Source organism: Thermobia domestica, chromosome 8, assembly GCF_964235325.1.
Source record: "Thermobia domestica chromosome 8, izTheDome1.hap1.1, whole genome shotgun sequence".
Classification (NCBI taxonomy): domain Eukaryota; kingdom Metazoa; phylum Arthropoda; class Insecta; order Zygentoma; family Lepismatidae; genus Thermobia; species Thermobia domestica.
The window spans coordinates 10,096,605-10,114,041 of NC_137461.1; the positions used below are offsets into that span (position 1 = coordinate 10,096,605).

The 17,437-nt window shown below is 31.6% G+C and overlaps 1 protein-coding gene across 1 annotated transcript in view; it reads right to left on the bottom strand.

Annotated features, from left to right (window-relative positions):
* LOC145691541 (uncharacterized) overlaps nt 1-15,200 on the bottom strand; it is a 55,583-nt gene extending 40,383 nt beyond the window's left edge. The window contains exon 1 of the mRNA XM_081766951.1: nt 15,062-15,200. Within this exon, the coding sequence (XP_081623077.1) occupies nt 15,062-15,081 (20 nt within the window). The 5' untranslated portion in view covers nt 15,082-15,200. The remainder of the gene's footprint in view (nt 1-15,061) is intronic.
* Between the last annotated feature and the right edge of the window lie 2,237 nt (nt 15,201-17,437).

The following is a 17,437-nucleotide window of genomic DNA, read 5'->3' on the forward strand; positions in this document are numbered from 1 at the left end:
CGGAATATAAGATATAAACGTTTATTCGTCAGTGCAGGTAATGGCATCTAATAGTGTGATTAATGTACTTATTATTGGAATTAGCCTTATATACTGATTATAGTATTTAAGTTTATGACAAGATTTATTAGCTTTGAAATTTTGTAGGTCCGCAAATTTCCTGTACACTAGCGCCATGTTTGCCATCAGATACGAGGCAGCTCAGATAATAACAACAATTGGCTTAACCGACCTATTAGGAATTACCGTGACTGAGTTACTGAGACGCCTTGCTGTTACAATAAGGATAGTAGTTTTAATTCAGTAACAATAACTACTGTATAAAAACAAGCAAATGAAAAGTGGCTTGTTTTAAGATAGCACTGGATAAAGCATACCCTTTAACTGGCCTACACACCGTCTGCATGATGTAACTAGCTCTATTAAGAGTTAGGATGGGTTGCATTTTAGATATAATGAAAGCTTTACGCAGTATACTTGACATTTATGCTACGTAAAAATAACGTATTTTTAAATAATGTTTCATAAGTTTCTTTTTTGGAAGTTTGTGATTTCTGTGACAAAAAATTGCATTAGGAAGTGTGCTGCAATCTATTTTGTATTTATATAATTATTACTATAATTATATTTGCTATACTTCAAACAAAATCGAGACTTAGCCCTAATAAATGACTGCTTAATATTTTTAACAAAACATATTGCATTCAAATTGTTTTGTTTGAAATATAATTGTGTTCTTATATTTGATATTGAGGAATTTCCGGCTATACTATGATCGTAAGACTTTTAAGAAGGAAGTGAAGAATAGCAAGCGAAACGAAAATGGCCCTAACTGTGTGTAAATCAGCAATTCACAACTTTTAATGCAAGTTGGCTACTAGTATGTAACTGACAGATTGTTAGATTCTTGCAGATGCTCGCTTGCTGCTAACTTAGAGATCAGATAACTTTTTAAAGTTTCGCAAGTCTAGTGCAAGTGAAGCGCAAACTTATGCTATGTAGGATGTGACATACTCTGCAATGAAGCAGAAACGGAACTGGTGGGTCACATACCTAGAACAGATAGAAGATGGACGAGAAATAACATACATTGGATTTTCTAGAGATAAGAAGCGATGTACATAGAAGACAATCGAATACAAAATGTATAGATATAACCTGCCGTTTAGCAGAAACTGTACAAATGGAAAAGATCAGCTGATGGAAACATGTAGAAGAAAATGATGGAGACCTTCGTTCAGGAGATGATTGATATCATTTGAATATATATGAAAGTTACACTTTTATATTTAAGCTGAACGTTACAATTTTTTCTACAGCGACAGGAAAATGATCTAGCAGTTGGCAACACTGAAAAAACGTTAGAAACACAGACGGTGGATGATTTAAATTATTTATTTTTACGTCCTAATAGTTTTTTTTAAGTTTCACATACATTAATTGTATTTTCGTTTCTTTATTATAAACATGAACATGCAAAGCATTTTGTTTATACAGTTAGTTTTAATTATTTGATATTGTACTGATTGGTATATTATTTCAATTACTAGAAGATAGTTGAAAAGTTTTGTGTAGCTAGACGACTATGGAAACCTTAGAGTATTGTGATATGAGCATGTTTTAAGTTACAGAAGAAGGGTGAAACAGAATCATGATAAAAAGTTGTAAAAGGAGAATGTGTAAGGAAATAAGAGATTTGTGAATTTAGAGAGACAATTGAAATCATATTTAGTTATTAAACTAAAATATTTGATAAAGATTTTTAAAATTTTCTATAATTTTATTTGACATATCCAGTTAAAAATGCGCACGCTATTCACAAGTAATGTAGTTAGACACGTATTCGAAGACATTTAGTGGTATTTTGATACATTTTTAAAGATATGCCTGAATATTATTTTTAACGATATATAATTGTTTTGACTATATAGCTGAAAAGTAATCATACTGATATGTATTTTGGCTATATGTTTTGTTTTCCAAGGTCCTAATACGTGATATAAGCTATTCAGCATTTTATGAACTTATTTTGTTCATCCACTACTAAATTACATCCATCAGTTGCACATTTAAATCAGTAAATTTTTAACTTATGAACCAACTAGTTATTACTGTGAAGACTACGTTACATCATAATAAATTATAATTGAGCAAATCAATTATTTCTAAGTCTTTAGCAGTGGAGGTTTAGATGTTAACTATCTCAATTGTTCAAAATTGGATTCCAATTGTAAGTGCACTTGTTATGATTACTTTTTGATATTTTAGTTTCATATTTAAGTATAAAGTTTGTTTGTTTATTATCTATATAAGTAAATGTTTGTATTCATACTATTTAAAAGTTCCTATAATACATTTTCAATGAAAGGAAAATTTTCTGCATCTTAGTTTATCCGAAGAAACAATATGTAGTGTATTCCCTGCAAGAGAAATGTTTCTGAAATTCAGTTTAACAGAAAAAGTTGGTAAAAAATATGCTAATAAAAAATTTTAGTGCAAAAGTTAATGTATATTGTAACCAAAACGTTTCTACATTTTAGTTTCTCAGAAGTTAGAAAAAAAATGTAGTGTCAATTTTCTGCAAGAAAAGTTTCTGGAATTTAGTTTAACAACAAAAAATAAAGGTTTGTAACGAAATGTTAGTAAAACATTTTTTAGTGCAAAATTTTATCTGTATAGTGTTGTAGCAATAAACATTCTGCATTTTAGTTTATCCGAAGAAACAATATGTAGCATAATTTTCTCAAGAAAAGTTTCTGAAATACAGTTTAACAGAAAAAGTTGGTAACAAGATATGTTAATAAAAATTTTTAGTGCAAAAACTTAATGTTAACGTTGTTACAATAAACATTCTGCATTCTAGTTTATCAGAATCGTTAGAAACAATATGTGGTGTAATTGTCTGCATGAAAAGTTTCTGAAATACATTTTAACAAAAAGTTTGTAACAAAATATGTTAGTAAAATTTTTTAGTGCAAAATTTATCTGTATAGTGTTGTAACAATAAACATTCTGCATTTTAGTTTATCCGAAGAAACAATATGTAGTGTAATTTTCTGCAAGAAAAAGTTTTCTGGAACTTCGTTTAACAAAACAGTTAGTAACATAATGTTAGTAAAACACTTTAATGCAAAAGTTAATGTTTAATGTTGTAACAATAAAAAATTCTGCATTCTAGTATATAAGACTGATGCCAGAATAAGGGTTTTCGCTTTGCTCTCAAGACAGAAAAAGAAGAAACTCGTATCCACGAAACTTGTGAAATTTGGCGAGTAGCAACTCGAGAAATTTCACTTCGTGGATACGAGTTTCTTCTTTTTCTGTCTTGAGAGCAAAGCGAAAACCCTTATTCTGGCATCAGTCTTATATACTAGAATGCAGAATTTTTTATTGTTACAACATTAAACATTAACTTTTGCATTAAAGTGTTTTACTAACATTATGTTACTAACTGTTTTGTTAAACGAAGTTCCAGAAAACTTTTTCTTGCAGAAAATTACACTACATATTGTTTCTTCGGATAAACTAAAATGCAGAATGTTTATTGTTACAACACTATACAGATAAATTTTGCACTAAAAAATTTTACTAACATATTTTGTTACAAACTTTTTGTTAAAATGTATTTCAGAAACTTTTCATGCAGACAATTACACCACATATTGTTTCTAACGATTCTGATAAACTAGAATGCAGAATGTTTATTGTAACAACGTTAACATTAAGTTTTTGCACTAAAAATTTTTATTAACATATCTTGTTACCAACTTTTTCTGTTAAACTGTATTTCAGAAACTTTTCTTGAGAAAATTATGCTACATATTGTTTCTTCGGATAAACTAAAATGCAGAATGTTTATTGCTACAACACTATACAGATAAAATTTTGCACTAAAAAATGTTTTACTAACATTTCGTTACAAACCTTTATTTTTTGTTGTTAAACTAAATTCCAGAAACTTTTCTTGCAGAAAATTGACACTACATTTTTTTTCTAACTTCTGAGAAACTAAAATGTAGAAACGTTTTGGTTACAATATACATTAACTTTTGCACTAAAATTTTTTATTAGCATATTTTTTACCAACTTTTTCTGTTAAACTGAATTTCAGAAACATTTCTCTTGCAGGGAATACACTACATATTGTTTCTTCGGATAAACTAAGATGCAGAAAATTTTCCTTTCATTGAAAATGTATTATAGGAACTTTTAAATAGTATGAATACAAACATTTACTTATATAGATAATAAACAAACAAACTTTATACTTAAATATGAAACTAAAATATCAAAAAGTAATCATAACAAGTGCACTTACAATTGGAATCCAATTTTGAACAATTGAGATAGTTAACATCTAAACCTCCACTGCTAAAGACTTAGAAATAATTGATTTGCTCAATTATAATTTATTATGATGTAACGTAGTCTTCACAGTAATAACTAGTTGGTTCATAAGTTAAAAATTTACTGATTTAAATGTGCAACTGATGGATGTAATTTAGTAGTGGATGAACAAAATAAGTTCATAAAATGCTGAATAGCTTATATCACGTATTAGGACCTTGGAAAACAAAACATATAGCCAAAATACATATCAGTATGATTACTTTTCAGCTATATAGTCAAAACAATTATATATCGTTAAAAATAATATTCAGGCATATCTTTAAAAATGTATCAAAATACCACTAAATGTCTTCGAATACGTGTCTAACTACATTACTTGTGAATAGCGTGCGCATTTTTAACTGGATATGTCAAATAAAATTATAGAAAATTTTAAAAATCTTTATCAAATATTTTAGTTTAATAACTAAATATGATTTCAATTGTCTCTCTAAATTCACAAATCTCTTATTTCCTTACACATTCTCCTTTTACAACTTTTTATCATGATTCTGTTTCACCCTTCTTCTGTAACTTAAAACATGCTCATATCACAATACTCTAAGGTTTCCATAGTCGTCTAGCTACACAAAACTTTTCAACTATCTTCTAGTAATTGAAATAATATACCAATCAGTACAATATCAAATAATTAAAACTAACTGTATAAACAAAATGCTTTGCATGTTCATGTTTATAATAAAGAAACGAAAATACAATTAATGTATGTGAAACTTAAAAAAAAACTATTAGGACGTAAAAATAAATAATTTAAATCATCCACCGTCTGTGTTTCTAACGTTTTTTCAGTGTTGCCAACTGCTAGATCATTTTCCTGTCGCTGTAGAAAAAATTGTAACGTTCAGCTTAAATATAAAAGTGTAACTTTCATATATATTCAAATGATATCAATCATCTCCTGAACGAAGGTCTCCATCATTTTCTTCTACATGTTTCCATCAGCTGATCTTTTCCATTTGTACAGTTTCTGCTAAACGGCAGGTTATATCTATACATTTTGTATTCGATTGTCTTCTATGTACATCGCTTCTTATCTCTAGAAAATCCAATGTATGTTATTTCTCGTCCATCTTCTATCTGTTCTAGGTATGTGACCCACCAGTTCCGTTTCTGCTTCATTGCAGAGTATGTCACATCCTACATAGCATAAGTTTGCGCTTCACTTGCACTAGACTTGCGAAACTTTAAAAAGTTATCTGATCTCTAAGTTAGCAGCAAGCGAGCATCTGCAAGAATCTAACAATCTGTCAGTTACATACTAGTAGCCAACTTGCATTAAAAGTTGTGAATTGCTGATTTACACACAGTTAGGGCCATTTTCGTTTCGCTTGCTATTCTTCACTTCCTTCTTAAAAGTCTTACGATCATAGTATAGCCGGAAATTCCTCAATATCAAATATAAGAACACAATTATATTTCAAACAAAACAATTTGAATGCAATATGTTTTGTTAAAAATATTAAGCAGTCATTTATTAGGGCTAAGTCTCGATTTTGTTTGAAGTATAGCAAATATAATTATAGTAATAATTATATAAATACAAAATAGATTGCAGCACACTTCCTAATGCAATTTTTTGTCACAGAAATCACAAACTTCCAAAAAAGAAACTTATGAAACATTATTTAAAAATACGTTATTTTTACGTAGCATAAATGTCAAGTATACTGCGTAAAGCTTTCATTATATCTAAAATGCAACCCATCCTAACTCTTAATAGAGCTAGTTACATCATGCAGACGGTGTGTAGGCCAGTTAAAGGGTATGCTTTATCCAGTGCTATCTTAAAACAAGCCACTTTTCATTTGCTTGTTTTTATACAGTAGTTATTGTTACTGAATTAAAACTACTATCCTTATTGTAACAGCAAGGCGTCTCAGTAACTCAGTCACGGTAATTCCTAATAGGTCGGTTAAGCCAATTGTTGTTATTATCTGAGCTGCCTCGTATCTGATGGCAAACATGGCGCTAGTGTACAGGAAATTTGCGGACCTACAAAATTTCAAAGCTAATAAATCTTGTCATAAACTTAAATACTATAATCAGTATATAAGGCTAATTCCAATAATAAGTACATTAATCACACTATTAGATGCCATTACCTGCACTGACGAATAAACGTTTATATCTTATATTCCGTAACAACAAGTGTCGCTACCTACCTTGATTAGATGACTACAAGTTGTCCCTAACGTACACTACCTGTTATTACATATATATCTCCTCTTACTAGTCACTTCTCATACAAAGTCGCTCGGCGAGAAACAAATATGTTTTCTATATTTAAAAAGTGTCTTTAAACCATGCAATCAACGTGATTAATATTAGACAACTTATTATTCTCGGTTCATTTTAGCACACTGCAGTACGCAGTATTAGTACTGTGTACTAATTTCATACACAGAATTTCAATAAAGAAGATTCTTCGTTAACTAATATCGTATCATGTTCTAATTACTTTTACATTATCCCCATCTAAAAATTCTTGATCTAAAAAAATCTATGACCTAATGCCTCAATAAAATAGTATGGTTATGTCTCATACGAAATGTCTTCCTTTCATCCAAAGAAACATTATGTCTGTTTCCCTCTACCACTATTATTTCTTCCCTTCATAAATTACTTATAAGTATTCGCTAAACAAAATAATCTCACTGATAATGTTAGTATAAAAACGTCCCAGCGTGTATGTCACATACGCACGTAAAATTACATTCTTGGTACTAATTCTTGTTCTCCATACTGTCTAATATATTCCAAGAATTTAATGGCTAGCAGGGCGCTTTTCGTACACGTAGGTCCAAGTTTGATTCACAGTGCTTTTTTCATATAAACCATAATAATCGTTTTACTTTTTTAAACTAGTTTCCCATCTTTCATAGCAAGGAAGTGCAAGCCTAAAACGTTAAAGTATGCTCTATACGTACAAAAGGCGCTTGTCCGACATTCAATTAATAAAACTGAGACGCGACTTTGAGCTAAATAACATTTTCAAATACTCTCCTCTCATTTACAACACAAAACTCCTATCTATTAGTTTAGGACCGCTGTAAATCACGAGGTGAATATATAATATAAAACACGAAGCTTACGAAAAGAAATTAACTATATACCGTATTTTAGTTCACGTAACTGTTTCAAACACGAATAAATCTTCTTTGTGGCTACGTGGTAAGCGTACGCGCCTTTGGCGTGGGGATTTAATTCCCTGCTGAAGCTCAAGGATTCTAATTCAACGTTAATCAGTAGGTCAATGTCTCACATAACAATGGTGCTAAAAAGGGACGCTAAACTTCAAATCAAATACGATTATTTGTACCATCAAGGAACAATAAGAAAAAATCTAAATTTTCTCATAAAATGATTACAAAAGTATCACATACCAAGCTTTTATTCAGCTCCTGCATTTTACAAACAACATTTTTTCCAGATGCGCCTCAAAATGAAAAAGGTTGGAAACCACTGACATATGGTAACAATTATAAAAATATTATTCGTCACCGAAATTCAAACTTATGTTCAGTTCAATAGTACTAAAGATAAAAATAAGCAAAATTCAAAGCAGGTGTAGGCTACCCAGTTCCTTTCCCCTACTGTAAATGTTAATACCACACACAAAAATAATAAAAATTAATACCATATTACATAAGTAATCAGTTTCACACATCATTTAATGGTCTTTTCATGTAACACTAACTTCTTATATTCTGAAGATATGCTATGGTCCTATGAACAAGAAAATAATCGCATATTTATTATAAAATGTGTCCGTTTGTGTGTCTATACAACTATTCTTTTAATATGTAAAATAATAACTACGTCTCGTCCTAACGGAGAGGTCCAAACAATCCAAAATTCCTTGCTATTTGTTTATTGTGTTTGGCTTTCGGCGCGGAAGATCATAATTCGATTCCCGGCAAGTCACAGATTGTGTTCAATTTTAGTGCCATATAAGTAAAAAACTCCATCGAACAAAAAAAAATTAGCGTACGGTTTTCCACGTGGGAGGGCCCTGGTTCAAATCCAAGTGCAATGACCAATATTAAATCCCTGTAGCCTCCATATTACATTACACTACACCTTAGTTAATTTATAATTACATATAAGTACATCGAGTCATATGGTTTTCGATGCCGGAAAATCCGCAATCAATTCCCGATAAAAACAAACACTTCCATCCCCCTTATACTCCCAACAATTACAAATGTTTTGCGTGTATTTCATTTCCAATGTCCCTTCTCATACGAAAAAAAGAAAACATAAACATAAAACAAGAAAAAAACAAAGCCAGTACTTACAGATAAATTCTTCTTCTCTGTTAACTTCTATAGAATACAATTCACCAACTCAAACGCATCGTGCTTTTATTTCTTCAAATGTAACCACTTGATTTGCATCAAAGTTTGTATACCAACAAAAATAAATCCAGAAAGTTCTACCAAATTCTAGAACCTTCTCACTCTCCATAACTCATATAATACATCCTCTGTGTCGCCCAACCTCCCCTGCGGGCACTTATGTTAAAACAGATGGCGGTCTCTTTTCTTAAAGAACCCTTGTCGTTCTGAATTAATTTTCCTGTCGCGTCCTAAACCTGCCGGGTTGCAGTTTTGTTTGCCTGTTGTTTCCCCAAACAATTAATCTTTAAAGGATTGCGTTTCCGTTTCAAAAAAGTCTTTCAAAATCAAACGGTTGACATTAATTATACACTTCAAAAACCATGCGTGAATTCTTTACATTATTAATTACTTCCTTTATATTAAAATGTCCACCCTACCCAGAACTAAATTAACATTATTTTCTCATTTAAACCCAAAACAATTTATTTTCAGTAACTAATGTTGTTTTATTTAAATTTGTCGCTATAATTCAAAGCACTACAAAGTCTGCCAATTCAATCCATCTAATGTCACACCCCCGTTACAAATGCATTCAGCTTATCACTTTATAAAGACCACATTCAAAGATGGGCAGGCTCGTTTAAACATTCAAAATGTTACAAAATACACAAAAAATAATTAATCAACATAAAGTACAAGCACAGCCGACCGTTTCGTTCAATTTCATATTTAAACCTTTATCAAAAAAATAATTCATCCTGTCACTTTAACATGCTCTACAAAGGAACGCATATAAAAAAAGTGAACAAAAATATGTAGGTCGTTATTACGTAGGCAAAATAATGAGACTACAGTCCGGTACAGCATAATTACATGTCAGTAATTGTTCTTAAAGTACCGGTAAAAAAAAACTGTAATAATTCAAGTTCAATTGAACCTTTGTACTTCAATTTATTACTTCAATGAGAGTACTTAAAGTAATTACAATATTCATTACTTCAACGACAATATGTACCAAAAAGTGTAAGTACTTTCAAGGTCAAAAAAAAGGACGTTTGTACATATTCACTACTTGAGTCACCGCACTACATTCAATAGAAATTTGCAGAAACTTCTTTCCGAAAAAGTTTCCCCATGCCGTATACTTCGCCAACACCTAGTAGCCCACTTGCCGGTAAATGTCGATCGTCGATATACCTACGCGTCAAAGGATTGCCAGTAGTTTGCCACTGTTGGCAAGGTTTCATCGAGTCGAAACAGATGTCTAGAGTCGGGTGTTGAGGTTACAACTTCATAACAGCGAGGACTTCATTTTGGTCCGCACTCCTTCGTTTCCTTGCGGACTATCGCCAGTCATGTGCATGCGGTTATTATTAATATAATACTTTTTCCTAATTATTCCTAAAGTAAGCTTCGGGGGGTCAAGAGTATCCCTGCCTCTTCATCATGATGTGAAAAATCTTGAGATGAGTGCGTATAATTGTATGAATTTAGAAGGCAAGTCGCCGATCATTAGAAAGTGAATATGGGAGATCTATGAAATAAAGTAAATAGACGCGCGTCATGTTGTTTTAAAATTACACGGTAAAAAACGCTTTTTATCTGATCCCAAACGGTTATCGTCAAATACACATGGTTAAAGGAGCACTCTGATTAGCCAAATTAAAATGACCTCAATTATTTATCCCTCTACAAGCGAGATTTTCTCATTACCTCTGTGGCAAAGGCGGTAGAACACGCGTTTAGTAATCATAAGGTTGGTGGTTCGCACCCACCCTGTGATACTTTTTTAAAATGTTTTTAGACTCACCTTAATGTAAACAAATCACATACATAGGAAATTAAACATATTCTGGAGGAATACTTTTGTGACTCATTAGCGTTTAGTCGCGTCTCTACCGCTGGTGGTATAACTTTCAAAACGGAAGTGGGGCCACCAGGGATTGTCACTACGAGGCCGCCAATTTTTGGAGAGACGTCGCTAGTTACCCATCGGTGGTAAACCGACGCTTACGGAATGTTTTTTCTTCCTTTTTTCTTAAATTTGGGAATCCGTATGGGGGACCTGCAGTAAACTACTGCGAAAGGTACTCTCTATTACTTAGGCTATACTTTTGCCAAGTGACATTGGCGCACGATTAATAGGCAAGAACATGAAGATAGAAAAGTTTTCCGGAGCAAGAACGTTTTCGGTTGCTAATAGGACTTAGAAGGAGATTGGAATAGAGAGTGTTTTCATATCCAAACGACAGTGCGTAACCTTATGAGTAAAATGCCGAAAAAAATTCGTATCGTAGATTTAAGTATGTCTTGTAATAATCTCCATCACCAGTGGGTTTATTAGAAAGGGATATCAACAACGGGAAATAGAATAGAAGAAAATTGGGCCGGACCTCTTTTTAAGGTACCGTTCTGGCTGTCATCATGTGAAATTGACAGAAAAATCCTAGAAGAACCTCGCTCAAAATTCAGGAACACCGAATTTGAGACTGGCACCTCCCGACTTGGAAGTAAGATCACTTATCACTTGCCCATATCATATGAGTATTAAAAGGTTCAGTTATTTGTGTAAAAAGAAAATAAAAAAAAAGCATCAGAAAGTATGTCACATACAACTTAAGTTCTTATGCCTATGGGCCTAAGACTCAACAATATCCACAGTTAAAAATAAAAATAAAGTGAAGATTTTCAGTGATTTTCAAGAGTTATTTTGCTAGCCTCAAGCCTAGAAAAACTGAGAGACAAATCTCTATTATTATTATTATTATTATTATTATTATTATTATTATTATTATTATTATTATTATTATTATTATTATTATTATTATTATTATTATTATTATATATTATTATTATTATTATTATTATTATTATTATTATATTGAGGACAATGTTAGGGTACAAGATGACTCAAATAGAATCATTATGTGATGTAAAGATAACGGTATGAGTATCAATTTTCTGAAAACAAAGTGCATGACCTACAGTAACAAATCGCAATGCTATGTAAGTCAATACTAAATACAAGGTATTGTAATACACAAAGTTGACACAATAAAGGATTTAGGTGTAATATTTGACAGGTCACTACGCTTTGGTGATCATATACAAAATATATGTAATGAAGCTGTAATAATAATAATAATAATAATAATAATAATAATAATAATAATAATAATAATAATAATAATAATAATAATAATAATAATAATAATAATTGGTTACTTGTTTAATTAATGGTCTGCTTTCTGTCAATCAAATACATATGTACTCATATATAAATTATTGATAAGATCGAGACCAGAATATGCATCGATGACTTGGAACAGCCTTACAAATACTCTCGTAAACAAACATGAGATGGTGCCAAAGTGTTTTATCAGAATACTTTGTTTTAACTTAGGACTTGACTATTACTCTAGAACGTATGAATATTGGATAACATATTATAATTTGGGACGACTGGACAGGAGAAAATTGATTGAATCTGTATTTATAGAAAAATTACTTAACAACCTATGTACTACAGACTATATTTTAAAAAATGTGGATTTTAAAGTTCCAACATACAGTAGGCCTATAGTACAAGGGTAAAACTTTTATTGGAACCGCATAATAGAAAACATACTTTAATCTGTAGGATTTTAAAAAGCTATAATGAATGCATATTTTAAAATATGACTTTATTTTAGAATTTATAATATAACTTAGTAATTTTTATTTTTTTACTTTTAATTTTTGACAATTCTTTGTTTTGATAATTTACGTACACTACTTTGTCAAGTTTTTATTATTAATAATTTATGTTAAAGATATTTTTTTATCACTTCTACTATATTATAATGCTTTTTGCTGTATTTTAGGCGTTCTCAGCACATAAAATTTTAGTTTGTTATTATTATTATTATTATTATTATTATTATTATTATTATTATTATTATTATTAGTAGTAGTAGTAGTAGTAGTAGTAGTAGTAGTAGTAGTAATAGTAGTAGTAGTAGTAGTAGTAGTTGTTGTTGTTGTTGTTGTTGTTGTTGTTGTTGTTGTTGTTGTACGGATTTAGACTAAATCAATCGACTAACGACCAGATATTCACCATTCGACAAATATTCGAAAAGAAGTACTCTGGTTTATTGTTTTTAAAAACACCTATAACTCGGTTGGGAGAGAAACATTGTACAAAATTATTACAGAATTCGGAATACCGAAAAGCTAATTAGAGTAATTAAGATATGTTTAAATGAATCCCAAAATAAAGTCCGGGTAGGAAAATTCTTGTCCACGAACTTTTACTCGAGAGTGGCCTGAAACAAGGTGACGCGTTGTCGGCGTTATTACTCAAGTTTTCCCCGAAGTACGCTATAAGAAAAATCAAAGATAGTAACCAGGGCCTAGAGCTGAATGGTATTTCTTAGGATATGAGGTATGCTGACGATATAAATTTAATAGGGAATGATAGGAGAACAATAGAAAGAAATGAAGAGGTCATATTAAACCGTGACAGAGACATGAGTTTAGAAGTAAATGCAGAGAAAACTAAATACATGGAAGTTCGTCGGGATCGTAATACGGCAAATTATGGATGTGTTAAAATATTAAATAATACTTTTGATAAAGTGGATACTTTTAATTATCTAGAATCAATATTAACAGACTAATACCACATTCACGAAAAAATTAAATGTCGATTAAAAGCAGGGAATTCGTGTTATTATTCAGTTCAAAATGTCTTGTCGTCCCGAATTCTGTCGAGGAATTTGAAGCTTAAAATATGTACAACGATAATCATGCCTGTTGTTATGTATGGTTGCGAAACATGGTCGTTTACTCTAAGAGAAGAATGTAGACTAAAGTATTTGAGAACAAGATTCTGAGACGAATATTCGAACCCAAGAGGAACGGGAATGGGGAATGATGGGAACTTCATAACAAGGAACTACATAATTTATACGGTTTACCAAACGTTCTTAGAACATAAAATATACGGGGCTCAAGTGGGCAGGTCATGAAGCCAGAATGGAAGAAGGTAGGAACGGTTTCAACGTTTTCACTGAAAGACCAATCGGAAAACGTCTAATGACCTACGCGCAGATGGAAAGACAATATTAAGATGGATCTCGCAGAAGTAGGAATAAAAAGTAGAAACTGGATCAGTTGGCTAAGGATAGAACTATATGGAGTGCTTTGGTGAATGCCGGTTCCATAGGCCATAAAGTTAGTTTATTATTATTATTATTATTATTATTATTATTATTATTATTATTATTATTATTATTATTATTATTATTATTATTATTATTATTATTATTATTATTAGAATAGAAAAAGTTCAAAATAAATTCCTGCGGTTTCTGGTGTACCAGAGAACAGGCATCTTCCCCACATATGAAAATAGTACTTCTCTTAATAAAAATTTTAACACAATGTCTCTCAATCACAGAAGAGTGTTAAATGACATATTAAATAACAAATTAAATAGTAAGGATTTGGTCTCTGCCTTTCATCTCAGGGTACCCAATGGAAACATACGTGTGGGTAATGGGAATTTCTTTTATTGAAAGAAATCTCGAACAAATGCAACAAAACAGTCACCAACGTAGAAGGTGGGTGCAGTGTACAACAATCTGAGTAAATGTAAAAAAGTTCTGTACGAGTCACACCGTGTATATATACCGTGTATATATACACGGTATGAGTCAGAATAGATTTCGCAAATATATTACAGCTATTGTATGTAATTCTGATATGGACCCTGTAATTGCGTAGAATTACCTGTTGTTTTCTTCTTAAATAAATAAATAAATAAATAAATAAATAAATAATAATAATAATAATAATTATTATTATTATTACTATTATTATTATTATTATTATTATATTTTTTTTAAAGAACAATACTTAATTTTCTTGAATTACACTAGAATGCGTACTATTGTGTCTATGTAGGACATTGTAGGTTCATGATTTTCCTTCGTCTGCTAGATTCTTAAATAACGTATTGTTTTTGTAGCACTTTCAGATAAAAAAAAAATCTCATGTAAACGCAAAACACTCATAATAGTTCTCCAGAAGCATATGGTTTCTTGAGAACAGACTGCACTACAGATTGTTAATTACTTTTTTGCATCTATTTCAAATAATGCAGTGAAAATGGTTTTTTAATGCATTGTGTTGTAGTTTTTTATTGGAGGAGGGAGGGTGATCGAAGGTGTCTACTTTGCCGAAATCTCTAGCTACGACTCGGCACTAGCCTACCACTGAGCCACCTAACACCCTACAAACACCAATAACAAAATTTAAAATGTACTCACATAAAATGTTTCAGCAGCATTATTTCCTTTGAAGCACATACCTCTGAAGTAAAATCAAACCACGCTAAAATAAAACTATTCAGTCAATGCCTCTACATTGTATCGATGTGTTCTTAGTAAATTTCGACCCGCAGCAGGTGTCTTTCATCCATCACTTTCACTGAATGTGTGGTAACGCCTTTTCACTTTTCAATGAAAGTTTGTCTCCTTTCCCCTCCAGCCTCCGCTGTTCCCCAAGCTAAAATGAAGAGACAATATTCTCCATTCAGATGCGGGTGTCATGCGGGCTAACTTTATGCAGATTTCTCATTACTCTCTTTACCGAAGTCGTAGAAGGAACTGTTTGTTAATTAACGAGCAACAATTCGCAGAGATTTCCAGGGCAGAAGTAACATAAGTTTCGTGCTAAATCCCGTGTCTTTTAGTTTCGAGCAACGATAAGACAGAAAAAGTATGGTTATTGAGAACATCATAGAATTCAAAATTTCAACGAATTTATAACTTTCATAATCTGTATGTGTCGAGAAAGGGATGTATGTACAGTCAGAGACAAAAGTTCTTTTTTTTGGTAAAATTTAATTTGGGAATAATGGTGGTATGACTGAAATGTACAGAAAATTACATTCTTTTTAATTCATTGAAAACTGTACTCAAATTGTCATTCCATTCTGAAATTATTTACGAAACTAATTTCATTGGACGGAAAGAACTTTTGTCACTGACTGTACCAGAAACAAATTTTAAATTTAAGGTTCTATAATATTCTTCTCAGGTCAGAGTTTCAATTTTCTTCCTACCCCGGCAAGATAAGAGTAGTTCGCAGGATGGTGAAATTAAAAATAAAAAAAAAACTATTTTCTCACAAACAGCTCTGGCAATTTTCCTTTTATTTCATAAACATTTCAATAATATTGAACAAATAAATTACCTAGATAATCTAGGAGGAAGGTGACCGTTTGTAATTCATAAATAAAGACGTGTTTCATGAAAGCTATGTTACATTCCCGAAACTAACTAACTAACTCTATGGTTTATGGAACCCGGAGGTTCAATGCCGCGTTCACAAAAGCTCTCCACTGACTTCTATCCTTACCTAACTGCATCCAGTTTCTACTTTGTATTCCAATCTCTGCGAGATCCATCTTAATATTGTCCTCCCATCTGCGCCTAGGTCTTCCTAATGGTTGTTTTCCAATTAGTCTTCCAGTCAAGACTTTGTAATCGTTTCTACTTTCTTCCATTCTAGCTACATGACCCGCCCACCTAAGCCTCCTAGACTTGACGACCCTAACAATGTTGGGTAAACCGTATAAATTATGTAGTTTCTCGTTATGAAGTTTTCGCCATTCCCCATTCCAGTTCCACTTGGGTCCGAATATTCGTCTGAGAATCTTGTTATCAAATACTTTTAGTCTATGTTCTTCTCTCAGAGTAAGCGACCATGTTTCGCAACGATAACAAAAGGCATGATTATCGTTTTATATATTTAAAGCTTCAAATTACTCGACGGATTCGCGAGGACAAAAGATTTTGAACTCAATAATAAGACGAATTCCCTGCTTTTAGACGACATTTGATTTTTTCGTGAATATGATTTTCATCTGTAAATATTGATCCTAGATATTAGAAACTATCCACTTTATCTAAAGTATTATTTAATATTTTAACGCATTTGCCGTATTACGGTCCCGACACACTCCCATATATTGAATTTTACCTGTAGTTACTTCTAAACTCATGTCCCTGCAAGCGTTTAATAAGATCGCTGCATTTCTTTCTATTGTTCTCCTGTCATCCCCTATTAAATTTACATCAGCATATGCCATAACCTGGTGAATACCGTTCAAGTCTAGGCCCTGGTTGCTATCTTTGAATTTCCTTATAGCGTATTCCAGAACAAAGTTGAATAACAATGGCGACAACGCATCTAAAGCATTTGACGTCATTGACCATGACATTCTCTTAAACAAACTGGTATCCTTTAACTTGTCGAAATCAACTCTGGAATATTTTGCTTCCAACCTTCAAAATCGTAAACAAACTGTACTGTATCGTAATCATAAATCTCAAATCTTTCATGCAACATCTGGAGTCCCTCAAGGCTCGAATCTGGGATCTCTACTTTTTATTTTGGCGGTAAATGATCTTCCTGAGTGCTTTCAATTTTCTAAAAATCTACTCTTTGCTGATGACCTTAAAATATTCAACAGAATTGAAACAATTCAGGACTGTTTAGAACTTCAGAGTGACTTACAAAATCTTGAAATTTGGTGTAAAAACAATAAATTTAAGTTAAATTTTCGTAAATGCAGTTATTTAACATTCACTAGAAAAGAAAAATATATTCAATATAATTATTCAATATTAGGGGGAAAA